This window comes from Rasamsonia byssochlamydoides, assembly GCF_041956645.1.
Source record: "Rasamsonia byssochlamydoides strain NRRL 3658 unplaced genomic scaffold VTN77scaffold_40, whole genome shotgun sequence".
Classification (NCBI taxonomy): domain Eukaryota; kingdom Fungi; phylum Ascomycota; class Eurotiomycetes; order Eurotiales; family Trichocomaceae; genus Rasamsonia; species Rasamsonia byssochlamydoides.
In genome coordinates, this window is record NW_027192423.1 from 121,508 (window position 1) to 147,665 (window position 26,158).

The 26,158-nt window shown below is 49.8% G+C and overlaps 6 protein-coding genes across 6 annotated transcripts; 3 read left to right on the forward strand and 3 right to left on the reverse strand.

Annotated features, from left to right (window-relative positions):
- Positions 1-2,897: 2,897 nt before the first annotated feature.
- Positions 2,898-4,423, reverse strand: VTN77DRAFT_5623 (uncharacterized protein; the record flags this gene model as incomplete). The annotated part of the gene is made up of 2 exons (XM_069421812.1): positions 2,898-4,322; positions 4,376-4,423. 2 exons carry the CDS (start codon positions 4,421-4,423, stop codon positions 2,898-2,900), a joined length of 1,473 nt encoding a protein of 490 aa, XP_069276855.1.
- A 1,189-nt stretch (positions 4,424-5,612) lies between these two features.
- VTN77DRAFT_5624 (uncharacterized protein) lies at positions 5,613-8,557 on the forward strand (the record flags this gene model as incomplete). The annotated part of the gene is made up of 4 exons (XM_069421813.1): positions 5,613-6,380; positions 6,426-6,546; positions 6,605-6,885; positions 6,935-8,557. 4 exons carry the CDS (start codon positions 5,613-5,615, stop codon positions 8,555-8,557), a joined length of 2,793 nt encoding a protein of 930 aa, XP_069276856.1.
- A 776-nt stretch (positions 8,558-9,333) lies between these two features.
- VTN77DRAFT_5625 (uncharacterized protein) lies at positions 9,334-10,344 on the reverse strand (the record flags this gene model as incomplete). Its single annotated transcript, XM_069421814.1, has 2 exons — positions 9,334-10,121; positions 10,206-10,344. 2 exons carry the CDS (start codon positions 10,342-10,344, stop codon positions 9,334-9,336), a joined length of 927 nt encoding a protein of 308 aa, XP_069276857.1.
- Positions 10,345-11,915: 1,571 nt separating this feature from the next.
- Positions 11,916-13,257, forward strand: VTN77DRAFT_5627 (uncharacterized protein; the record flags this gene model as incomplete). The annotated part of the gene is made up of 2 exons (XM_069421815.1): positions 11,916-12,063; positions 12,566-13,257. 2 exons carry the CDS (start codon positions 11,916-11,918, stop codon positions 13,255-13,257), a joined length of 840 nt encoding a protein of 279 aa, XP_069276858.1.
- A 611-nt stretch (positions 13,258-13,868) lies between these two features.
- On the reverse strand, positions 13,869-15,844 carry VTN77DRAFT_5628 (uncharacterized protein; the record flags this gene model as incomplete). The annotated part of the gene is made up of 3 exons (XM_069421816.1): positions 13,869-14,920; positions 14,968-15,070; positions 15,131-15,844. The coding sequence occupies 3 exons, from the start codon at positions 15,842-15,844 to the stop codon at positions 13,869-13,871; spliced, it is 1,869 nt and encodes a 622-aa protein (XP_069276859.1).
- Positions 15,845-23,446: 7,602 nt separating this feature from the next.
- VTN77DRAFT_5629 (uncharacterized protein) lies at positions 23,447-25,949 on the forward strand (the record flags this gene model as incomplete). Its single annotated transcript, XM_069421817.1, has 3 exons — positions 23,447-23,614; positions 23,671-24,414; positions 24,480-25,949. The coding sequence occupies 3 exons, from the start codon at positions 23,447-23,449 to the stop codon at positions 25,947-25,949; spliced, it is 2,382 nt and encodes a 793-aa protein (XP_069276860.1).
- Between the last annotated feature and the right edge of the window lie 209 nt (positions 25,950-26,158).

Here is a 26,158-nt window from a genome sequence, read left to right on the forward strand (position 1 = left end):
AAAATCTGTAGTATTAAATACTCTTATTGCTATTTATTAAAGCAACACAATATACTCCATACATTATATATAGGATTCAAATACCGTAGCCCCTTCAGGCTAAACTGATAATGAACCAAAAAAAAACACCAATTTTTATTGAACGCTGTAAAATATCTAGATATTAATTATGGTGGTTAGTTAGGCTATAGTTCAATATAGTACTGTACAATGATTTATACTTCTATGNTAGAATTGAATCGAATCAAATCTAACGAGGTACTGTTAGTATGCCCCCTTTATACAGTAGTACAGTAACATAGCTAGGTAGATAGATCGATACCGGATAGTATAGGTAAAGGCAGAATTTTCTTGACGAGTATTAAAGCCAATAATAAATAACCTTCTGCATAACCCTCTCCTTCTATACAATATATGATGTACTGTATATGCATACTATATAGTACCCTTATTACTCCGTATACTCTGTATATACTACGGAGAATTCTTTCTAATAATTAATTTAATCTAATCTCCTCTATGTATGCAAGTAATTCGAAGGGATTTTGGCGCTGGCTCATTTAGGTTGCCTATTAATTTAATTTAGTTCCTACAGGGACCCCCCACTGTGCAGATACGAGTACGAAAAGCTCAGCTCAGCTCACGCAATATATATACCGTACATACATCAAGGATAACAGGGCAGGGAAGTTCAGCTCCGTCCTTGCATTAGACTTGTGGAGAGCCGGATGGCGGGATCGTCATTAACCCTAAGCAATTCACCGTGCAGCGTTGTATCTACTCTGCGAGACAGAACCATGCCCATGCCAATGCGGGGTTACCTTCCGGATCAAATCATGTCATATCATGTCCTGTCATAGCGTTGGACTATCTGCCCAGATCACTCACTGACATGGATGCTAGAACCCTAGAGGAGATATGCCTATCAACTGAATTGATCGTAAGCAATACGATGCGCCTATGCATGTAATTGCTCGGATTAGTAGACTCCTCCGGTGCTAGAATTTCTTGGATGCATACCCTTGTATATGCTCTGTAGTGTTGATCGTCGTTGTTGTATGTTTTGAGATGGTAAGTACGGAGTAATAGAAAGGAATAGAATGCTGATAGAACTCCTCTGTTTTGTCTAGGAAGGGTCGATAAATATAACACCTAACCCTAACCTCTAAGAAACTAACTGTAAAGCAAGAACGCATCAGATTAAGACCGCCCATAAAATACAACCGTATAGCTATAAGGCTCACTGGAAAACTCCCATGAAGCCTTATAAAGTTATCTACCCTATGACATCCCCTATAAAGAAGCTCCTTATAGCGCCCCTATAGTCTATAATAGAGCTAACTACAAACTTGATACGAAGGCCTACTGTAAACTTAATAATAGGAGCTTTATGCAATAAGCAGGTCTTTCTTATAAGGCCTTTACTTTATTTCTAGTGAGATCTTATTATAGATAAAGCCCTTTATTTATCAATATTGTTAGTATTAGGTGCTATGCACTGTATATATAGGTGCTTGGTTTAAGGAGAATTTTTACTTTGACAGGGCCTTTCTTTCTAGAGAGGAGGTTTATTTTTTTTTCTTTTTTTTTAATCAATATTCTCATGATATTCTCCCTGTACTGTACCACTTACTTTACCATCTCAAAACAAAACATAACATAACAAAACACAAAATATACTGTAGAAGACAGCTAGCTAAATCGACAGGGGTGTACATACAGTATCCAAGATCAGCTAACAACATGTGACAATGACAATGACAATGCATGCATGCATGTATGCACGGCTGCAAATGCGAAGGCTGTCTGTCAAGACTCAAGGCGCTATTTTAATATCATCTAACATGCTGCCGTGCCGCTGTATGTCTGATAGCAATCCTCGGGATTTAATTCAATTCAATTCAATTCAATTCAAGGCGAACCGTTTTCAAAAGTACTATGGCTGACAGGAGCAGTCTCCAGCCCATCACCGTCTACTGGCGGCCCAGCGTGCCGAATCCGGCTAAGGTGAGCCTGCAGTCATCATCCATCTCGCATTACTGTATCAAATTGTCAAACATGCTGACTCCCTCTGCAAGGTCATTATCATCCTTGAGGAGCTTGGCCTGCCGTACAAGGGCGAGTTCGTCGAGCTGGACAAGCTGAAGAAGCCGCCTTTCACGGATATTAATCCTAATGGGAGAGTTCCTGGTAGGAGTCCATTCCCTGGAATATTCTGGGCAAGCGCTCGTATATACCTGCTAACGCACCCAGCCATCTACGACCCCAACACGAACCTCACGCTCTGGGAATCCGGCGCCATCGTCACATACCTCGTCTCGCAGTACGACACTTCGCACCGCATCAGCCCCGCCAGCGCGCCCGACACGCATCTCGCGACGCAGTGGCAGCACTTCCAAGCCACGGGCCAGGGCCCCTACTGGGGCCAGGCCGCCTGGTTCCTGCTCTTCCACCCGGAGCCCCTACCGAGCGCGCAGGGCCGGTACATCGCTGAGATGAAGCGCACTTTGGCCGTGCTGGAGTCGCAGCTGAGTCAGCGCGAGTGGCTCGTTGGCGGGAAGTGTACCTACGCGGACCTGAGCTTTGCGCCGTGGAATGCTATGATCCCTGTTTTTATGAGCAGGCGTCTGGAGGAGTGGGATCCGGACGCGTTTCCAGCGTGGAAGCGCTGGCAGGAGACGATGCTGGCGCGGCCGAGTGTGAAGAAGGCGCTGGCTCTGATGGATGTGAAGGATGTTCATGGGCCTGGAGACTTGTAGGCTGTACGGTTTTGAATTAGATAGTAGAGTAGCACACGTATGCCGAGTCACTGAGTAAACTTCATCTTGACATGTCCCCATTAAATGACACAGAATAGCACCAGTCCTCTCAAACTTCATCCTTCAAGTAACTTCCAACTACTTCCGTCGCAGCGTCAGTTCCAGCGGCTTCTTGTCCCAGAACCAGAAGATGTCCTGCTCCGCCCACACAGGCAGGCTCTTCCCTTGCGGCACGCTGATGTCAAAGTTCCACAGCAGCTTCGCCAGCGTCAGCCGCATCTCGAGCCATGCCAGCGTTTGGCCGAGACAGCCCCGTGCCCCCAGGCCAAACGGGTGAAAGGCCTCTCTGTTTGCTGTCTCAGTGGTGTGCTCACCCTCGAGCCACCGCTCGGGCACGAACTCGGTGGGATTGGAGAAGTTCTCCGGGTTCATGAACTGGATCCAGCATCCGGACGATACGGACGTCTTCTCTGGAACAGACACACCCGCAACAAGGAGACCGCCTGCCGGCACCTGCCGGCGCAGACCATCAGGTACAGCGGGTGCCATGCGTAGTCCTTCCTTGAGCACGGCGTTCAAGTACGGCAGCGAGCGGGTCGTCTGGCCCGTGATGTCGGCCTCGCTGGCGAAGGAGGAGCGTACCTCTTGAACAAGCCGGTCATACTTGCTGGGGCTGCGCATCAGGTAGTCGAGCGTGCCCACCAGCGTCGTGGTCAGCGTCTCGCTGCCGGCGGCAATGATAACCATCGAGGCCTGGTCCATCTCGGCGAGGGTGACATTCCTGTGCTCGGGGTCGTCGAGCACCGACGCAAACACGTCTTTACGACCGGTTTCTTTGCTCGACAGACGCTCACGGACCTTCTCGCTGCAGACGCCAAACACCTCATCGATCTGCTTCTTGGCAGCAGGCGGGATCAGATACGGCATCAGCACGTTGATGGCCGGATAGTAGGCGATGGCAGCCGCGATAAGCTTCTCCTTGAGCGACATGACAAAGGCGAGCCAGAGATTGTACTGGGCGCGCTCGAGGCAGTTGAAGTGGCTGCCCCAGCCGAGGTCCATGATGATGTCGAAAAAGGCAAAGTTGAGCCATTGGATCACGTCGACGGTTGTCTCGCCAGCTGCATTCTCTGCAGCCAACGATCTCAGTCGGGAGATCAGCTTGTCAATAAACCGCGTGACGGTGAGCTCGTATCCACGGACGGCCTTCTCGGAGAAGGCAGGATTGAAGGCTCGTCGTAGCCGCGCGTGGATCCCCGCCGGGGCGCTGATAAAGTTGTGGGCCTCGATTCCGGGGGGTTTGGTGCCCCACTGCGGAGGCCGATCAAGGGTCCGCTTGAGATAGATGTCTCTCCATGCGGCAGCGTCGTTAAACGACAGCTCGTCTGGCGCGACGCGGACGACAGGCCCATATTTATCGTGGTAGGCCTTGACTGCGTACGGCAATTTGCCGCTGAGCATCGTCTTCAGAAATGGCAACCGCAGAGCGCACCATAGTGGAGGACCGGGGAAGCGGGCAAGCGGGTGGAAATAGAGGTTGTAGACAACCTGCGTGAGAAGATACTGCAGTAGCCTGGTCAGCCTTGTCTGGTGTCTAGGTAGTTAGAGAAGCCTACCGCAAGGACAGTGCCTAAGAACGCTGCAAAGATGGAAAGCAGCGCCATCGTGTCGAGAAGCTGATGAGATGAAAGCTTAGAAAGAAGTGTTGCAATGTGCAGCAGCAGCTGTTATTATTGCTGTTAGGTATCCAACCCAGGCCAACGCACTAACGCTGTGCCGCAGGGCTGAAATTAAATCATTGTGACTTGTTCCTTGCCTATTTTGGAGTATTTTTTTAATAAAATAAAAAGAATTTCATAACCTAGAAACTGATTTTCCTATTTAGGAATGTATTTACTGTTTAATTCAGTATTTTTACAATACATTAATAGTACCAGTTTATTACCTAGCGGGTTGAGATTTGCCTGTATTTTCACTATGTTCAGCTTAAAAATAATTCCATAATGAAAATTGCATGACTCGGTAATAAGGAATAATGTTGGGGTTGTACTAGAGAGTCAGACCCAAAGGTTACACTACAGTAGTGCTTGCTCTGGGGACTTCATTGGCTGAGTATATTATATTGGTTGAGACAGCTTTCAGACATGGGTATTGGCTAGAAGAGAGAGACGAAATAATTGTGTCGACAATACCTGGCTCTTTGAACAGGTACTGTATCAGGGGAGCTGCCCTAAAAACTATTAGTGGCTGTTGGAGATTGCTGGATAGACACCTACACTAATTAATCAAATATAAATTACATAGGATGCCATTACTCCGGACAAGTCATCTTCCTAGCGTGTGCTCTCTTTCGATGCACTGCTCCGTACTGTATGGAGTACTCCGTCGATCAACGGCTATCACTAATCCTGTGCGGGCTCTCGGGGCTGAACGAGGCACCTGCATTATCACAACCACCATCACAGATCAAGTATAATTAACTACGCATAGGATTATTACCTATACGAATTGCGCAGTAAAATCAGACCAGTCCAGCTAACCTGTGCATGGATTGCTCGCAAACTACCGGTCTTCCCCTGTCAGCTGTCGCGTATCTACCCTGGTCGGTCGTCTGGTCGGCTGGAAGAGGGTCTTTATCATGTCACCGTTTCTTGACACTGCCAGGTGCTATGGAAGAAGCATTGGCCACAGATATAAAGAAATCGCTGTAGGTTTGCAGACTGTCGTCCCAAAAGACTGCTCCAAACATCCCGTCCATTTCATATTACCGGTATTGTCCAATTGTCCACCTGCCACCCGATATCCAGGAGTTTCTTTGAATGAGGTCGAGTTTCAGCTGGTTTGACCGTCGAAATGCAGCCTCTAACCGATAAGGCGAGGTCACTTGTCGACCACCTGACGGCGTCTTTGGACACGCCGTATGGCATCAGCTCCATGACTCCCGCAGTCTATGATACCGCGTGGTTGGCGATGGTCTGCAAAGACAGCCACTGGCTCTTTCCAGAATGCTTCCAATTCCTGCTGGTTAACCAATCCTCCGAAGGGGGCTTCGGTGCGCAGAGTTCCGAAGTCGACGGCATTCTGCATACGATGGCCGCGCTGCTAGCGCTGTTGAAGCATGAAAAGAGCCCTTCGATCGGAGGGTGTCCAGCCGTTAGCGATACACAAGAGAGGATAGAACGAGGTCGGGACTTTTTGCAACGGAAATTGCAGCGCTGGGATGTCCAGTCGACGCTGCATGTTGGCTTTGAGATCCTGGTTCCTGCCCTCTTGGAATGCTTGCGGAGGGAAGGGTTGGAGTTCCAGTTTCCGGGTTCCAAGGCCCTCGTCGCTATCAATCAGCAGAAATTAGCAGGCTTTTCCCCTTCCATTTTGTATTCCTCCCAGGAGACAACATTGCTGCACTCCCTGGAGGCCTTCATCGGAAAGGTCGACTTTGACAAGATCAGTCACCACCTCCGCAACGGGGCGATGATGGGCTCTCCTTCATCCACCGCCGCCTATCTGATGAATTGCTCTACCTGGGATCATCAGGCGGAGGCATATCTGCGGGCGGTTGCTTCTGCTGGACATGGCGCTGTGCCCAGTGCTTTTCCGACTCCCGTGTTTGAAATCACATGGGTATGAATGGCCATTCCAAAGTAGCCATCTTCTAATCGGCAGCAGGCCATCTCGACGCTCGTCGAGTCCGGTTTTACGACCAATATTCTCGGAAGGGGGAATTTGGGGAAGATTGCAGACTTCCTGGAAGAGCAATTGCGAGCTTATGACGGAGTGATCGGTTTCGGTGTGTCAGCCTTCTCCAGCTGAACCTCTGCAACTGTAATAGAGGCTGACGACCTCAGCTCCGGGAATGCTCCCCGATGCCGATGATACTGCGAAGACGATACTCTCGCTGAGTCTCCTTGGGCGACCGACGAGTTGCGAGCGAATGATCGCGGTGTTTGAAACGCCAACTCACTTCATGACGTACCGAGACGAGAGGAATGAATCGTTCAGCGCAAACTGCAATGTGCTGAAAGCCCTGCTTCGTTCAGAGAGCCCATCTCGCCATCTTCTCCAAATCATCAAAGCGGCTGGCTTCCTCTGCCACAACTGGTACGTTGGCAAAGTGAATGACAAATGGGTGAGTATAGCCCCTTACCCCAAGAGAATCGTGTCTGATAACAGGATAGAACCTAGAAGATCAACACTCGATGATGCTGCTCGCAGACGTTCTGACACTGCTGCTTAAGCTATGGGAGAATGACGCTCTGTTAGATCTCCCAGTAGATCTCGTCAACCGCATCCCGATTGTGACGTTCCAGGTCCTGGTGCGGACTCTGAGCGCTCAATCGGAGCAGGGGGCATGGAAACAAAATAAGCACTCGATCGAGATCACCGCCTATGCTGTATTGACATTGAAATTGCTAAGCTCGTTGCCGTGGGCGAGAGCACTCGAGACAATAGTGCAGGACGCCATCAATCGAGGGTGTAGCTTCCTCGAGACTCGTCACGCGCGTTGGACCGAGCCGGAATATGTCTGGATCGAGAAGGTCAGCTATGGATCCAGGATCTTGTCGGAAGTGTATTGCCTGGCTGCGCTGAGACTATCCGGTGAATATGCCTGGGGAGAAAAGGTGACAAGTCTGCGCATAATCGAAACCGGAGCTGTCGACAAATTTGCCCAGTTTTTCTCAAAACTGCCCATCTTTTCTGCTGAATCAGGCTGGAGACTCCGCGCGTCGATCATCGAGGGATATCTCTTCGCACCTGCTCTTCGTCAGATGCGCCTCGATATCTTCCCACGGAAAGACATGAGCGAGGATAAATACCTCGAATATATCCCGTTTACGTGGACGCTGTGCAACAACAACAACGCCGGCTTTGGCCTGTCGACAGATGTCATCTGGGAGATGATGATTATCTCCATGTTGAACTTTCAGGTGGACGAGTATGTCGAGACTGTGGTTGGAGAGAAGTTGAAAGGGAGGTTTGGCCCTGTCAGAGGAGTAATTCGTCAGCTGTTCAGTGAAGAAGCAGAGAATGGAAGTCTTCCGCACAGTCAGAACGGGATGTCAACAAATGGCAGCTCACAAGACGAGCTTCTGCTTGATGTGAAGACGACTTTATCCCGGTTCATCAACCGCGTGTTGAGCCATCCCAAGGTCTCCAGCTCCTCTCCCGTGACACGCCGGCGCATCAAACAGGAACTCTGCGCGAATCTTCTTGCCCACGTCAAGCAGGCCGAGGACAACGCGAGACTCTTTGCTCAGTCGAATTCTTCCGCTCATCAAGATGGAACAGTCACGAAGATCTTCTCCAACCTGGCAGTTACTGATACCTACTTCAACTGGGTCCGCACCACCTCCGCCGATCAAACCAGTTGCCCCTATTCATTCGAGCTTTTCAGCTGCCTGATCGCGCCGTCCGGGAAAGATTGTTTCCACGGCGCAGTCCAGAAATATCTTGCTCAGGATCTCTGCCGCCATCTGGCCAGCATGTGTCGGCAATACAACGATTACGGCTCGATAGCGCGGGACCGCGCGGAAGAGAATCTGAACAGCGTCAATTTTCCTGAATTCCATGAAGATGGCAATCAAGATGGCAATCAAGACGACTCTCTTTCAGAGGACAGAATCCGCGGCCAGCTCGTCCGAATCGCAAACTACGAGCGCGAATGCCTCGAGCTGGCGGCGCAGAAGCTGGTGCAGGAAGTGGCCCCGTCGACGTGGAAGGCGCTGCAGGTGTTTATTGACGTGACGGATCTGTATGGGCAGATATATGTGGTCAGGGATATTGCTTCTAGGATGAAGTAATCTGACTAGTCTGCAGGACTTGGATATGATGATAGTTTGACGACTTGCAAGACATAACACTGATTTTTTTTCATCCTATAGAATTCACATGGAATCCAACCGCCAATATATATATAGCAGTTTATAGCGAATTATAGTCAATTAAATAATTAAGCTTCCTCATATATATATAATAATCCTTGTACTGTATCTCTTGTTTTGAATCTGGCCTTATAATATGTTATAGGATTCATTCCATGGTTAGGGTTAGTCCCTATTTTTTTTTCTTCTCTTTTTCTCTTTTTAGAGCAGTGGGCACGTCGTGCATGAAGAGTAATGGAAGATGATAGCAACCAGGAAGCTCAACAATATCTATGGATATGCACAGCAGCTGCTACATAAGCCAACTGTACCAATGAATCTACAGTACTGTATTTGCAGAAATGCATATTTATCCGACTTTTAGAGACAAGCAAGTAATGTACGGAGACAGTACCATCAAAACATGCATTAGGACTAATGTGTTGTACTGTACTGAGGTATCTATCTAATGCACATCCCAACTCCTTTGTTCACGTCCTGACCGACCAGATCCCAGACCAGACTCCTGTGGTTCTCCATATGTAATCCTGTGTGTTGCCCAGAATATTATTATTAATCCCTCCAGAAGTTTGAACTTGCAGCAGGTCACATCACGAAGAATTAAATATCAAATCCAAATCCCCACGTCAGTGCTGGCATGCAAAAAAAGTACGGAGTGTACGGAGTACATATGTGCTGTGAAGTCAACCTCACAGCTACGCTTTTGCCCGCTTTGTCTTCCGCCCAGTGCTTTTATTGTCTTTCCCTTTGTTGGCCTTCCGGGCAGCGACAGCCTCAAAGGCCTCTTCGGGAGGCTCATCTTCCGGACCTCGCTTTTTACCCTTGCTGGAACCCTTCTTTGGCTGCGCGTACTTTGCTTCCAGCTCGTCGAAGAAGTTGGCTGCTCGGGCCTTTTGTCGCTGCTGGATCAGCGCCGCCAGTTCATTGTCATCTGCCTTGGACGCCTTCTTTTTTCTGCCTTTTGCTCCTCCGGCGGTTTTTTCCTTCTCGTCAAGCTCCTTGGCCAGCTCCTCCGCCTCCTTGGCCTCCTCCTGAGCCCGTTTCAGCCTCCGCTGTCGCTTCGCTTCCGACTCCTCCGTGTAGTTCTTCCAGCCCTTGACCTCGCCGTCAGCAATGGCCTTGTCGATGATAGCGCGGAACCGCTCGTCGTCATCCAGCACGTTGCTGAGCATGACCACCTCGTAGACCTTGTCCAGATCCCCTTTGTATTTCTCAAACGCAGCGAGCAAGTCGCGCCGCTCTTCGTCGGATCCCTGGTACTCCTTCTTGATCTTTTCGATTGCGCTGCGGTCTACCATGCTCGAGAACTGCTCCCGGTAGAACTCCATCCAGTTAAAGTCGTCTTCGAGGTCGAGCGACTCGGACGTGTTGCCGGTCAGGTCGTAGCGTCGCCGTCGTCGCTCGTCTGACAGAATGGCGTAGGCGAAGGCGATCTCCTGGAATTTCTGATTGGCCTCATCTTTGGCTTCAGGCGGTGCCTTGTCTGGAAGAAGTTAACACGGAGAATCTCGATGCGCGGGATCGATGCGCGGTGTATAGTCTGGAGTAGGGTAGAAGGCATGCCTACCTGGATGGTGTTTCAAAGCTTTCTTCCGATAAGCAGTTTTGATTTGTTCTGCAGTGGCTTTCTCATCGACCCCCAACACCTCGTAAGGATTGATCGCGGAGGGGGGTTCATCCGCGAGATCCTCGTCTCGTGAAGGCATAGCGGGAAGATGTTGGAAGACGTGTACTATTAGTATGTGAGATGAAAGAATTCGGAAACAAAAGGAATTTGACTGCGACGCAAGAGTGAGAAACAGTATTGTCTGTCTTCACCGGTTGATAATTAATATAGGAGTTGTTGTTATTCTTCACTGGCCGCAGTCACTTGAAACGTGTGACGCGCCGGAACGCGACTTGTGAAGCAGCCAATATGTCAGCCAGATTAGGTATGTCATAGCTCCGGCTCCACTTCCGTGCATCGATACCGATACCTATGAGATTTAAATACTCGAACACATCTCAACCAAACGAACTACAAGGCAATGAAATCTCTACAGGAAGCTAGCTAACCCCGCCTCCGAGATAATTGCCATAAATTGATCAAATTGATTGATTTCTGAAAAATGACCACAATTGCAGCGCAGTCCGCAGACCCCACCCCCGCTACCTCCCACCTCAGCTACATCCGCCAATGTCTCTCCCTAGCAGAGAAATCTCCTCCACGGCCGTCCAATTTCCGNNNNTGGGCGCGATGCTGGTCCTCCGTCGCGACGAGCCGGGTCCTACAGACGACGACACCGTGCTGTCAACGGGGTACACGCTCGAGCTAGCGGGCAACACGCACGCGGAGCAGTGCTGTCTATCCAACTATGCCGCCGTGCACGGCATCCCGGAGGAGCGCGTCGGCGAGGTCCTCCCTTCGGATGATCCGGCTCGCAAGGTGCTCTTGTACGTGACGATGGAGCCGTGCGGGCGGCGGCTCTCTGGGAATGCGCCCTGCGTGCAACGGATCATCCAGACAAGGCAGGGTGGGAAGTACAGGGGTATCGACAAGGTCTATTTCGGCGTTAAGGAGCCTGGCACGTTTGTCGGGGAGTCCCAGGGGTGTCGGATGCTGACGGAGGCTGGGATTGAATGGGAACACATTACTGGCCTGGAGGAGGAAATATTGGCCGTCGCGACTGCCGGGCATGAGAAGAAGGATGAGAAGGAAGAAGAGAATCACACCGGTGGAACTGGGACGAATATCGATGATATCAGTCCAGAGGAGAGACGCAGACAGGAACAGCTGCCAAGGAATCCAAAGAAGAGGATGATGGAGGCTAATGTTGGATAAGAACTGTTCTTGGAAGAAGAAATAAAATCTCGTATTCGAGCGATTAACACTGCCTACATATATCCTGGTTGGGTGTGTAGGATGGTAGTCAAGGTCCCATAATATATAAATATGGACACTCCCACGAAGGTTGTGGGTAAGGCCATATAAACCAGAGGCCCAGATACGAATGGCAATAATTAACTTAGCTCATCCACTTAATGACTACTCCCAATAACAATAGCGTTGTTGATAGAGGGAAATAATTACATGCCTGAAGATGGTGCTCATCACGTGACATGGCATCACTTTCGCGTCTTCCACTAGCAAGCAGCGCAGCGCGTCTGGCGTCCGCCAGACAGACCTCCTTTTCAACCTGAGCGAACTAAATATCACTTGATCGTTTTACTTATTATTATATAAAAAAGAAGACGAAGAAGATTATTCAAGAAAGACGAAGAAAGAAAAAATGACCCCATGGCCACAGGAGGGGACGACACTCCCGGACATGATAATATTACGTTTTACCCTGCATTCTGCTTCAAGGCCTCGCCCACGCATTTCGCCTGGGTGAAGATGTCTGCTGCGGATGTGCATCGGTTGCGGAGTAGGAAAGGGTTTGAAGGTTAGTCCCTAATCTTCTAACTAACTAACTTGTCATAATATCCGATCCTATTTTTTTTATCTTGTCTATTGGAGACGGATGTGGTTCATTTTTTTTTCGGGAGGTGTTTGTTTCTCTGTTTTCCTCTTCTCTTGTCTTCGGAATCTTTTGTCATTGCTCCGTGTTGCCTCTTTCTTTCTTCTATGATGCTATGCCCTGCCTCCTATCTATCTAACTATTGGTTTGTTGTCTTGAATGGATGCTTCCTATGTACTTGTTTAATATTGAATATCCCTACCTTATATAGTACATGGAAGGATGTTTTCACGACGTGCCTTGCTCAGGGGTGTCAATGAGAGCAGAAGGAGTTATGATCCTATGATCTTGTCATATTCTTCCCCTTCATGTTTTTTTTTTGTAACTTTCCAGAGTCAAATGGCCTAACAGAGACTTATTAAGAGACGGACCGACTATATTTAATCACAAGCCAACTAATTTATCTGACACCGGCTAATTGAAACAGGTCAAAACCTCTACTTCTACTACAACCATCCCATCCAGTTCGTGTGTCTGGCGGGGATTGTCGTCGCCCGGGAAGAGTACCCGCGGCGCACAGTCCTTGTGCTCGATGACAGCAGCGGAGCTACTATCGAGGTTGTTGTTTTGAAAGCGGTTACTACCAGCCACGAAAGTGGTGGTGCAACAGCAGCTCCGACTGCGACAGCAGGAGCTCTTCCGTTGAAAGACGCAACTCCCGAGACTATACACGTCGCCTCGACGACGAGATCCCCTCTCGACGTCAGCGCGCTCACCCCCGGCGCCGTGGTCAAAGTCAAGGGCACTCTGTCGTCTTTCCGCTCCACCATGCAGGTGGTCCTGGAACGGTTCTTCATCCTCCCGGACACGAATGCGGAGATCCGCTTCTGGGACGAACGCACGAGATATCTCGTCGACGTCCTTTTGGTGCCATGGTCATTGAGTGCCGAGGAGATCGCCCAGTTGCGGCGCGAGGCCGAAGAAGAGGACCAGAGAGAGGTCCGGGACCGGAGGCGCGCCCAAGAGAAGAAGAAGAGATTGGCAGAAAGGGAGGAAAAGTATCGCCTTCGTATCCAGCGAAGATGGGAACAGGAGGAGAAACTGCGCGAGAGGCAGGCCGCCATATGCCGGGAAGCGAACCGGAAGTTCCAAGAGAGGATGACGAAGCGCAGGAATTGAGGAAGTTGTTAACTAGTATCCTTTGCTAGCCATTCGTATGTGATATGGTATATGACGATGTATTCATACTTGATCTGATAGGAAATAGACCTCATAATCTCTCATAATCATATTTGTTATACCTGCGAAAAGCATAATAATCATTTTTTTTTCATTTTCAGTGAATATCATGAGATAAACTTTTAATGGACTAGCTGACACCTCCCTTGTCGAAGAAAGTACAGTAGAAAATATCGGAATAATGCCACATACAGTGCTAATGAAATGACTAACACATATGTCATGACATGCCCAAACAAGACTTGGAAAAAAAAAACAAGGCAAATCCATAGAATTACATCATTACAACGTTGCACTGCTGCACTGCACTGAGCGATGAGACAGGAAATTAATCGCAAAGAGAAAACATCAACCAGAAACAAAGGAAGAATCGTAAAGGGGAATAAGGTATCAAATAAATTCTCAAAAAAAAACCCCTCATCCTCATTAAATCAGAATGCGTTCGGGAGAGCAAACTCATGATTCAGGGGTCATAAGATTGGAGACAAATAAATTTAGAATTGACAGCAAAGAGGAAGGATTGCTAATAGCTTCTCTTCCACTCACCGAGCTCACCGATATCCAGACCAGGACGTCTTGTAATCGTACCCTCCACTGCCACCACCCTGACCGCCCAACAGCCCACGATAGTAATCTTCATCACTCCAGGTGTCGTCGTCGCGATACCGCCGTTCCCGCTCGCGCTCGCGTTCACGGAGTGCATCATACGTCCGCCCCTCGTCGCGGTCATAATCTCTGTACCGACGTCTATCTTCGATGACGTCTCCCGGAAATGCAGATGTCGACGAGGTCGAGCTTAAGCCGCCATAACCATGACTGCCATCATGTCCAAGAAGGTCACTTTCGGAATGTCGGTAGTCTCCCGATCCGCTGACACCAAAAGAAGAGCTGCGCGTTCGTCCGTTTTTTGTCGACGGCGACAGATGACCGTAGGAGTACGATTCTCGGTGGCCAGGAGCAGATGTGGGAGTAGAGAGGTATTCTTTGCCTTTGGCACCAGCGGAGGCAGGCCGTGGAACAACATCATCGTACACTTTCCCTCCCCCGGGTTGCGCTGTATACGGCTTCCTTTCACGCTCTATGGGACGGGGTGGAATTGCTTCATCGTCCTCATCCACCACTGCAGAGCTCGATCTGGAACGAGTTTGATTATCATGGTCACCACTTGAGGAAATGCCGTCCGTCGAGGCAGCCGAAGAGATCTTTTCCACAGGAGGGTTTCGACGAGGAGGGTTCTTTGGACGCTCTTCTACGGTAATGGGAGGAAGATCAACACGACAGTGTGTAATAATGGAACGCTCCAGCTTCTCTCTCACTGCAGGGTCTGGGGAACTGGGGAAAAGTCTCCTCGGGATCTCCTTCGGGAATCGCTCCTTTTTGTCATCGGGGTTACTGATGGGCATGTCCAAGACGGCTTTCTGAAGGCGAGCGTATTCCCTGTCTGGATAAGCTTGGATCATCAACGTAGCCCAACGCTCAAAGCCACGAGGAGTCAGTCCTGGGATGTCTGGTCGTTCATTAAGCTTCTCTTGGACGAGATGATGCTCCGCTTCCACCTCTCGATACAATTTCGAGATGGAGGAAGTACGGTCGTCGAAGATATCTAGTCAGGGGTGAGCGATAATAAAACAAACACGAATGGATAACCACCTTGCCATGGATAGGTATCTGACGGCACCTTGGTATCTTCGTAGAACTTTTGCATTTTCTCTGGAACGACCACGATAGTGTTTCCAGGCGGATAGTTTTCAATCTGGAGAGAGAAGACGGAATTAAGCTAGTCCAGATCTTGTTGAAAAGTTCCAGGACCTACCAGATGAACTGCAATTCCGCGTAAGAACTGGCCCAACCTCTCAGTCGGCTTGCCGTCTTCAAAGAGCTTGCCCCAAACCTTTTCCAGTGTTGTCATCTCACTCGTCGTGGAAACTCGCGCAGGGGCTTTCGGACGAAACTCCTTCTGGCCATGGTCACAATGCTGGCTTGACGGAGATTCTTTTCTTTCTGGCGCGGATGCAGCAGCAGGTCTTGGGCTGGTGCGGGAAGGCTGAGTAATTCGGTTCTGCAACGGCGACGAGTCAAATTCATGCCTCTCGGAAGAGGGAGGAGTATGAGTGTTCTGTCCCGTTCCTGAGGCTGAGGATTCAGTATAAGTGGACGCTTGTGGGGGTGGTGCAGTTTGATGCTGCTGCTGTTGTCCCTGTGAATTGTCCAGACCGTACGCCTTGACCAGCTGGATAACGGTAGCGGTGATCAGCGAAATGACTTCGGGCGCGAGGTAGCCTGATTTTTCAGCCTTGTTGACTATAGAGGCCACGGCATCGTTCAGATGTCCTTGAGTATTCAGCGGAGGATGGGGCTGAGACGACGGCATGCGGGGTTGAGGCATCCGGACCTGATCTGAAGTATATTGGAACGGATAAGGAGGGATGTAGGAAGCAGAATGAGGAGTTTTCGGCTCAGAGAACTCATCCTGGGAAGCCGGTTGCTCATACGAGCCGGGGCTTCCGCGATAGTTGTCATACGCCATGTATGGAGTTTCCAGTTCCAGTTCGATCAGGCAAGGAGACCGCTTAAGCAGCAATCAACTTGTGACGCAAGTTGAGAATCGGTTGCAAGGAAAGCAGAAATATTTTCAATCTACAAAGAAACAGAAAGATGAAGTCTGGCAGGATAAGACGAATACTTGGCCGTCTCACGCTGATGAATGTGGCGGACACATGACCGAACAGGCGGCAGCGCGGGAAGGAGGGGCGATAATTCGGTGGGCAAGATCTCTGAAGGCGTCAAACGCATGGCTTTGTACGACCAAAGGCACCAGTAAACTGGATCTGGATGGCGCTAATATGCAGTGAAAGGGGCGTAGACCACAGTCTATACTAGGTGCATGATGGTAAACAGCAGGAAACATGAGAATGGGAAGCTGAGGGGTCCCCCGATAGGCTGCGGCTATCGATCGCCTCTACGTCATCGCATGTTGAGGCATCGCCCGCTGACCTTGCCAGGCAACCCTTGAGGCTCTCTCCAGTTGTCTATTCGGTTTAGTTCCAGGTAACAAGCGTTACCCCGGACATTGGCTGCAGAGGGCAAATATTAAATTTAAATAAACAGAGGGCGTTCCCAAGGTTCAGATATCCAAGTACCCGCCACAGTCCCACGGTTCAAACTAGCATGGAGCGTTGTATCCTTGGTAAACTCCACACACCTATATGCATCATTGTTTTGTTGAAATTTCCCATATGCACTTACGTTCTCGAGTATACTTTTTTTTTCCCTGGATTTGTGTCATCAGTCTATAATTGTACGGAGCACGGAGCAGCCTCAGTCATTGTGGGGAGCCTTCGCGGGGCAGCATCTACTTTGGATCTGCAGGCTGTGGCCAATTTAACAGGAAAAGCTACCAATGAAATGTGAATATCCGCAAATCATATGCACTTGATCATAACGTTTTGCATTCTGGTCTGTAGAATTGCAATCTATCTGGATCTCTGAAAGCTTTTCACATACATCACCAATTTCAGTTCGATTTTGGATCACTTGCTGAATAATCCTCTTTTTTTTTTTGGAAAAAAAGAAAAGAAAAAAGCTTTGTGGAAGAAAAAAGACAAGCTGATAAGGACGGTGGATCAGTGTCGGTCTAACCCCCATGAGGCTCTTGACATCCTTGGGCAGTTATTTTGTGTTGAAGCCAGGCCATGTAAGCACTGATGAAGAAATACGTCCTTGCCAGTGCCGATGCGGTCATTCCAAAGTGTGAGGTAGGCCAGGAGAGCAAAGCCCATACTCCGGCTACTGCGCTCACAGGTAATCCGAAATGTCATGACCTTTCCCTTCTTCCTCCTCCTCGTCCGACGCCGCGAGGTACCGACCGGAAGATTCAGGAATGCGCAATGTCGGGGCGGTACCTTTCGGAAATCGAGGGCCCTGCATTGAGTCAACCAAAGGTGATATTGTAAGATAAATGGGCGTTGCTTACCTCTACCTTCGCCCATCTGCCGGATTTCTTCTTGCGTAGTCCGCGCTGTCTTCTGGAAAATGGATCTTCACTGTTAGATGCTTCCATGGCAAAAGATCTCCATGTATGGACTGATTCGGAATCCCCTCCTTCGGAAGTCATGCGTTGGTGACGGTTGCCCTGCGCGTCGAAGGCAGTAAAGACGTGGGATTTTGTCTTTCCGGTCTCAGATTTTCCATCCCCGCGACTAGATTCCACCCACACACCACCGCCAACAGATTCATCATCGTCGTCATCTTCATCGTCATGGCCGTGAGCAGAGACGGTGCGTGCGGTACCTCGGGAAGCCACGTCGAAGTCATCAAAGCTGGGCTCACCGACAGACCTGGGGATGGTTTCATCGTCATATTGACTCTGGTCACGTCCATGAGTATCTGAAACTTGGTGTGATTCCCTTCGTAACTTACCCTAATTGCGTTTGACTCGTAGTGCGCGGATGAATCCGTATCTGCGATCTCACAATTCTCGTCCCACGGCTCGACTTCGAGATGATCTTGAACGCAGTTCGAGCACCTCTGTAGGATTTGGCTATCAGCGACAAGTATCTGCCTTTTAGGGCAATCTGGAAGCATACCGCCTTGTCAGGGTCATGCCGCTGGTTTTTAGCAAACTCGTTAATTGATTTGGTCTTGTCACAGACAACGCACGTCAATTCCACGGTGGGATTGCCAACGCAGTCTCGACACCGAGCATTTGCTCTCCCAGACTCGACGTACGCGTGGCCTTTGGACGCTATTGCGCTACGGACACGATTGAGTTGAGCGTTGGAAAAGGCGTCCTGGCGGCGATACCGGTTGCATGTTGCGCATTTGATCCTAACAGAAATCAGTGAGGTGCACGAAGATGCAACAGAGTTCGTCTCACTTGTCAGGAACACAAGTGCTTTTGAGTCTTGTCAAAGTAATATCAGTATCTGTTCCAGTTTTCGAACTTTAGGAGAGAAAGGGTTACTTACTTCATCACCATTGCCTCGGAAAATCCTCCACCCGGGCCCTTTGGAGGTGCCATGATGTTGCGATGGTGGGATGAAGAGCCTACAGATGAAGACTGTTTAGCTGGAAGATGACAAGTGACGGATATGAAGACAGAAGCGGACTAGGCAGGTGCGATGGAGATGGATCTGTATGAGAGACAGATGAATTATGCCTGATCTTGTCCTTCAGGACATGAGGACAAGGAGAAGACCTCAGGATGACGATGTCCAGGTCAGAGTACTCTTCAGTTCAGGCAGAATAGACCTCGAGGAAACTGCTGGATCAACCACAAGAGACCAGGAGATAGCTAAGAGGAGGGAATGGAGACGGAAAGGTATTAGAATTGTATCTGACCTTGGATATGAAAAGAATATCTTAGAGTGACGGGTTAGATAGATGATATGGTAGAGGAGAGGGAGAATGAAGATGAGACGATCAAAACAAGACTGAGAATTGGGTGTGCGCGTAGTCTTGAAGGGAAATGGGCAGGCAGAGAACGTTCTGATGAATGGTGGAAGGAGGCAGAGCCTTTGTCAAATCACCTGAGAAGGTCACTGAACAAACAGAGAGCCCTCCTCTTCACTCGTCGGCAGGTTAAACAATGGTGAGATGCCCTTATAAGCCAGCCAATCCTCAAAGGCAAATTCCCTTGTCAGAAAGAATGCTGTAAATTCCTTCCAGACATGATGTTGCACCGGATTCCATCAATATCCAACAGACGCAGAGAGATCAAATGACATGAGAGGCAGTGGCTTCCACCATGATCATTTTCCCATCACTTTGCAAACGAAAAAAAGGAATCGGCAGGCAACAGAGCATCTATCGGATGGCTGCATTTTCATTAAGCTGATCTTGTCAGTTAAATTTGATACCATAAAGGAGGTCTGGGTCATCAAAAGTGCATGCTTCAAAGAGACAAAGGTGAAAAAGGGAATTTCCAAACAGTATTCACTCAAGTATATAATGCAATGAAGATGTTGCTGGCGTTGTATCCTCTTTTGTCAGTCAAGCTTAATCACTGGCCTGAAATTTTCTTCTCTCTCTCTCTCTCTCTCTCTCTCTCTCCTTTGTCTTTTGTCTTTTGTCTTTTTTCTTTATCTCATTCAAAAGGGAACCAATAGAACGAAGAAGAACGTGACTTGCAGCAGGACAAAGTGCTCATTTTTAGAGGATCATCTCAAAGACCGTGAGGTTATAAATAAATTCCAACTTCTCAAGAGAAACGCCTGTTCTTAGCCAACACAACATTATTAATAATTTTGACTGGATGGAAGATTCATTTTCAATTGAGATTGCTGGTCACTATCATGAGAGTCCTCCAACAGATGTACAGAGTAGGTAGCTTCGTCCCACGCATGCTCCGTACGGAGTATTAAGCAGTCACTGTTGAAGAATATCAGTGGAATAGTAGCCAGGGAGAAGTACGAAATATCCCGTATAGCCCTAGGGCATCGTTTCTGGTCAATAGAATCAGTCAATGGCATCAGCTAACCCACCAATGCTGCAGCCTGCAGGTCTAAGATAGGACTACTCCGTACAGTCTACGGAGTACTCTGTACTGTACAGAGAACTCCGTACTCCGTACGTAAGACGTGCATGATTTCTTTCTCCAAAGTCCTCTACGGAGCAAGCATATGGAGTATGGAATATGAAATGTCGGTCTGCAGGTACTCCTTACCTCATTTTCTTTCCTCTCGACAAAGAGGAATTCAATCTCATCCACTTCTGCGGCCACAAGTCTTACCGCCTACCGTAGTGCGTGCAGCAACTCTCCGGCAACCAGGAAACTCAGGCAAGCTCTTCGCAGTTGTGGAGATCCCGCGTCCCCGATGGCGGACCAGCAAACCGGCAACATGTGGCGGTCGCTTGTAAGTTCTTCCAGTCCAATGATGACCTCCCGGCGCGACGGATCCGGAACCAACGTGGGATGCGCCAATAGTGTTAGCCAGGAACAGACGCGACCGGTGCCGCGGGTGGATGAATGCGACCCAACCTGCTAACCGTCTCTGTTGTGCACTATTCCTTCTTCTGCGATGATGCCCAAGTCCAAGAAATAGAGAGAGGAACTACGGAGTACGTGTTACGGCCTGGGAAAAAAGAAGGCTCTTAAGGCAGCAAGTCCGTGGTGACCGCCTCGTTCTCTCTCTTGGCAGGCGCCTGAAATTTAGGAGGGAGGGAAGACGAGAGATACCGCAAGGAGTCGTCACAAGACAGCCTAATCTGAATTTTTGCCCATGGACATATCATATGGTGTCGATTTTTCTCATTTTCTTTTGATAAGAGACAGGATCTCGATTGGTGGGAAAAGAATAAACAAATCGTAAACGAATCCTTTCCTTTCCCTGCCTCCTTGATTAGTCATTCCATGCAGGTAGTTATGTGAACGGAGAGAGTGATTCACAACCCGAAAAAAAAGGTACTGCCGTTCATCAAGCTCTTATGGCTCTCAAGTCTCGACCGAAATGATATTAGCTTCAATTCGCTCAGGTTTTTCACTGGTCGTTAGTCACAGGCTACGAGGGGCCTAGAGCAGTTACATTTGATAATCGAAGAAGAAAGAAGCCGATAAAATGAAGTCAAAAGGACGCTAGGCTTCTTTGGGGAAATCGGGCCTCGCGAGTCACAAATAGGCAGTGATCGAAGCGATGCTCATGCTTCGAGAAGCCTACTCCGTTCTCTATATACAAGATAGCGGTGTGGCAGAAATGGAGGATGGATTTTTGTGTCGACTTTGGCGCATTTGATCATTCATGATCGGTGCATCCCGCATTTTCTGAGAAGCCATCATGGACTCCCCTCAGTACCGCGTGGCTACTCTGCGAGAATTCTAAATATATGACCACGGTAACCCAGCCACTCGCGCGTATTAATATCGGTTCCCCAGGAGAAGCCACCATAAGATGACGGGCCGCAGGATCAGCCGAGGAATCCGCGATGTGTTATGCAGCAGGTAGTTGATGGTTGAAGACTGGAGTCGACAGAAGGAACGTTTATTTGTGGATAGCAACGGAGGATGTATTATTTGTACGGATACCGCGTGTCAGGATATGATACGTGGGTGGTAATGTATCGCCTGCTGAGGACACGCACATCACACCCGCCTGGTCATAGCGGGAGCTCGGCAGGCATTCCTCAACAGGCGAAAGCCCTGCAAGCTGTGGAGTCAGATCTGACTAGCCGGCTTCGAAAAGAACCGCTTGCTTCCCAATCACAACCTGCCTATTCGAGGGTCACAAGCAGGATGAAAACATCGCTGCATGACAGAGCTCCTGTGCATAGGAAGGTTTGGAGGGGTAAAGAACGCTGCAGGACTGTGACCAGGCAGCCTCATCCGACACCACTTGACCTCTCTCCTTTGGGTGACACACACAGCCACTCGTGGATTGAGCCATCCCAAGGAGCGTGTATTTGAGTTGTTTAGTGCGTGCGGCGACGTGTCGAGTGCCTGCCGATACATACCAGAGACGGGTTGGACACGGTAAGGACTAAGGACGCTGGGAGCGGCGCCATGACAACGGCCAGCCGGAGCTCAGAAGTTGGGGCCAGACACGCTGCCCCCTGGTCCGTCCCTTGCTAGGACCGCCCTAAGCTGCACTATGCTGCGCGGCGGACTCCACCGGTGGATTTGGTGCGGCGCGGTGCGAAGCGCCAAACTCTCCAGACTTCCTTCAGACTGCGTTGGCACCCAAACCGGCGTCCAGTCTAGTCCTCTGTTTCTGTGCTGAACAGGCCCATTATTGTATGGCTGGACCCTGGCCCTAAGCTCGGGAGTCGGGACCCATCCCAGTCAATCCGCACTGCACCGTCGTTCCTCCCCATCTGCTGTTGCCTCGAAGCTCAGTAGCTCCCCTCCCAAGTCACTCCACCTCGCAACGCGTATCCCAGGCTCCCAGCCCCTTAAGCCTAATGGCTCTCGGGCAGCCGTGTTGCTGGTGTGGCATTATTGTATGTGATCGCTAGAGGCATTCCTCGACGCGTGCTTGGCTCTTTTTGTCTGGTCTTCCTACGACTTCCTACTTGCTGTTCACCGTTCTTTCCGCTGGTCTCCTTGCTCGTCCACTATCCGCCTCCTATTTTGCTCTTTTGTGGACCTCCACTCTCTAATACTGTCTCTCGTTCGTCAATCTTATTGCTCTTTCAGTCAAAGTGGAGGCTCGTTGTCTAGTAGTTATCGAGGCCGTCTTCTCGACTCGTGACCCTTCCATCTAACTACGAAAGCAGCTGTACCTTTCTCGTTTGGGTTGTCTGCCACCACTTCTCCGCGCGCTCTCTTGCTTTCATTCGGTGTTCATCAACAATTTCGAGCTTTTAAGCTGCTCGTGCAGAGTGGCACCGTCACGCGTCTTTTCCCCCGCTTGTTTTGATGCATAGGCAACTGTGTGTCGATATGGGAGACATCACTTATCTGTGACCCTTAATAATATATGCAACCCTGTTCACTCGTGATCCGTGCGAGTCAAGTCAGAAAACTCTCTCACCCCGTCTTCTGACTGTTGCGCTCGAGTCTCCACGTCTCGCTCCTCAAGCCATCTGGAAGCTGCCATCCGTTCCAGGGGCTTTTCCGAATCAAAGACATTTTGGAACTGTCGTCTACGGTCTAGCGCCCCTCAGTCAAGCGATCCGCTTCCGCCGGCTTGGTGTCCAGTGCATTGGGTCTTGGAATCTTCCTTGACCTTTCCAAGATCTCCCTCCCTCCACTTTCTCCTAAACTTGCAGCAAATTCGTGCAATCTCCCCTCCTGTTTGGCAGCCTTCGGAGTGGGAAGCATTGAAATCGCCTTTTGGTTATATCATCTCTCTGTCTCTCTTTTTCTAGTCTCCTTCTCTCTCTCTTCCTCTCTCTCTTTCCTTCGCTCCCTATTGCTTTACACCATTCGCTACCACCTCTCCTACTCATCTTTCGTCCGTAATACCATCTAATCCCTAATTACCCCTCTCTCGTCTCAACCACCATCATCTTTTCCCTTACCAAAGAATGAGCTCCGCGTCTCGCTGAATTACTCTTAATACCGAAATAAGAGTCACCGTCTTCTTGACCCTCTCCGGTAAGAGATCCAGTCGGTAGAGGTCGGAATTAGCACAGCTAACCAACCTAGTCTTCCCTGAACTCTTGTTTCTATCTGCAGGCAGAAGAGAAGAGAGCCATGACGGTCGGCAACGAGTACTCGCTTCGGGGCTCCCCCCAGAACTCGATGGCTACCTTGGAGGATAGATTTGAGGTACTGAAAGAAATCGGGGATGGATCCTTTGGGAGCGTGGTCCTCGCCCGAGTGCGAACCGCTGGGTCGAACGTAGCACGCCGGGGAACCTTGGTACGATGACACTTGGACCGGAATTGTTATTCACTAGGCTGACCTGGTCACCATAGGTCGCTATCAAGACGATGAAGAAGACTTTTGACTCCTTTGCTCCTTGTCTAGAGCTGCGAGAAGTCATTTTCTTGCGGACTCTGCCGAATCATCCCCACTTGGTCCCCGCTCTCGACATCTTCCTTGACCCTCTGACCAAGAAGCTGCACATCTGTATGGAGTACATGGACGGCAACCTCTACCAACTAATGAAAGCACGGGATCACAAGTATCTCGAGGGCAAGCATGTGAAGAGCATACTATATCAAATCCTGTTGGGACTGGATCATATTCATGCGCATCACTTCTTCCACCGCGATATTAAGCCAGAGAACATCTTGGTTTCCACATCTGCGCCCAATGATTCCGCATTTAGTCGATACTCCAACCTGGTCACACCCCCTTCGACGCCACCAACTTACACGGTCAAGATTGCCGATTTCGGGCTTGCTCGAGAAACACATTCCAAGTCGCCGTACACCACGTATGTTTCGACGCGTTGGTATCGTGCTCCAGAGGTCCTCCTCAGGGCAGGAGAATACTCAGCGCCCGTCGATATGTGGGCTGTGGGTGCGATGGCGGTGGAAATTGCCACATTGAAGCCATTATTCCCTGGTGGTAATGAAGTGGATCAGGTATGGCGTATCTGTGAAATTATGGGCAGTCCCGGCAACTGGTACAACAAGTCCGGTGCCAAAGTCGGTGGTGGTGAATGGCGCGAGGGAAATAGATTGGCCCAAAAACTGGGCTTCACCTTCCCCAAGGTACGTACATAAGTGAAAATAGCATCCACGGGAGAGGAGGCGAGGAGTGCTAACGGTTACAAAAGATGGCACCTCACTCCATGGACAGTATCTTGCCGCAACCACAGTGGCCACAGGCTTTGAGCAACTTCGTAACGTGGTGCTTGATGTGGGATCCCAAGAACAGACCGACGACTACTCAGGCTCTGAACCACGAGTACTTTGCCGATGCAGTGGATCCGTTGAGACCTAAATCGTCAGCCTCGAGGTTGCTCGGTAGAAAGCTGTCTGAGAAGAGCTTCAAGTCTCCCTCAAAGGAGGCTAGCGACTCTCCAGCCTTGTCTACCAAATCATCATGGTTCAGAAGATCGCTTATCGGCAGGTCGGAAAGCCCTGCTTCTGTTACTGAGCAGGATCAGCAAGCGCGCCCGCCCGTAGTCTCCTACAACACGATGCCAGAAGTGCAAGCCTCGAAGGGTCGGTCAGTCACGAACAAGCGAGCCACTTGGGCCAACGGAGCCCCGATGCCCATTCTGCCGTCTATTCGACCAGTGTCACCTTTGTCAAACGCCGTTACCGCGCAGGCAAATTCGAGTCTAGCTCACGCAAACGATCACACTGGCGGTAATCCGGATGAGGCTGGCAAGTCCTCTACCAAGAAGATTGGCCGTCAGTTGTCTGTGAATTCCCATGGGAATCACTATGCAGATCTGCACAGACAGGAGGCGGAAAAGGCACTGAATGGCATAGGAGGCGGAGCGAACCCGTCGACCACGCAGAAAGAAAGCTTCTTTTCCCATCTGCGGAAACGGGCTCGCAGACTGTCCGGCCGCAATCAGGCTGCCGCTGCAAATTACGATGTTGAAGCTAATGCTGGCTGCGTGCCGTGGTCTAATCGCTCCTCGATGGCCCTTGACTCCGTCATGGACACCAAATCGACCGGCTTTTCCGAATTGGACAAAGCTCTTCAGAACGTGAAGTATGACGATGACTCTGCGACTCTTCCCGCTCAGCTTACCACGGCATCGAACCATACCCCCTCGAAGCGACAGTCAATGCCCCAAGGTTCCATCCGCTCAATGACTGATAGCCCAACTTCGATCGCGTCCACCAATGGACCAGTCTCTAGTCGAACGCGGCGAGCTCTGCAGATGGCAACTCATCCAGTTCATCGGTATGAGACACCCGAGGAGGAAGACGAGCTTCTTGATGAGGTGCTGCTTTCCACAACCAAGGCCGCCAAACGCCTTGCTCAGAAGTACGATGAGGATTCAACGTCCTCGCTGTACAAGGATGACAGCCTACATTCTACGCTGGCAAGTGACTCGGGTCGTGCGCTACCGAATCCATACCCTACGCCTTCTCCTTCTGCCAAGTGTAATGGCATCTCTTTCGGTGAGAGTGAGATGACTCCCGTGCGGCGCACAGATGTCGGCGATGGGAAGGCTGAGGACGACAGTATGACTCGTCAATGGCCCACACCCCCTTATGAGGAAAATGAGTGGGCCAGCACAGTTGCTGCCAGCATTCTCGCAACTGGATCTACCTACAGGTAGTGGCGGTTCGGTCTAATTTTACGACATTATCTACGATGAGCCATCTTGCGGCACTCAACGTTCCCTCCGGGGGCTCCGTCCATCCATTTCTTGTGAATCGTTCCTCAGAGTATTTCTTCTATTTCCGTTTATACTTGAAGATGGCTGAAAAGAAAAAGCAGAATGCGACTATAGGGCGTCAAACCCAAAATGGCGTACGGGTTACGGTG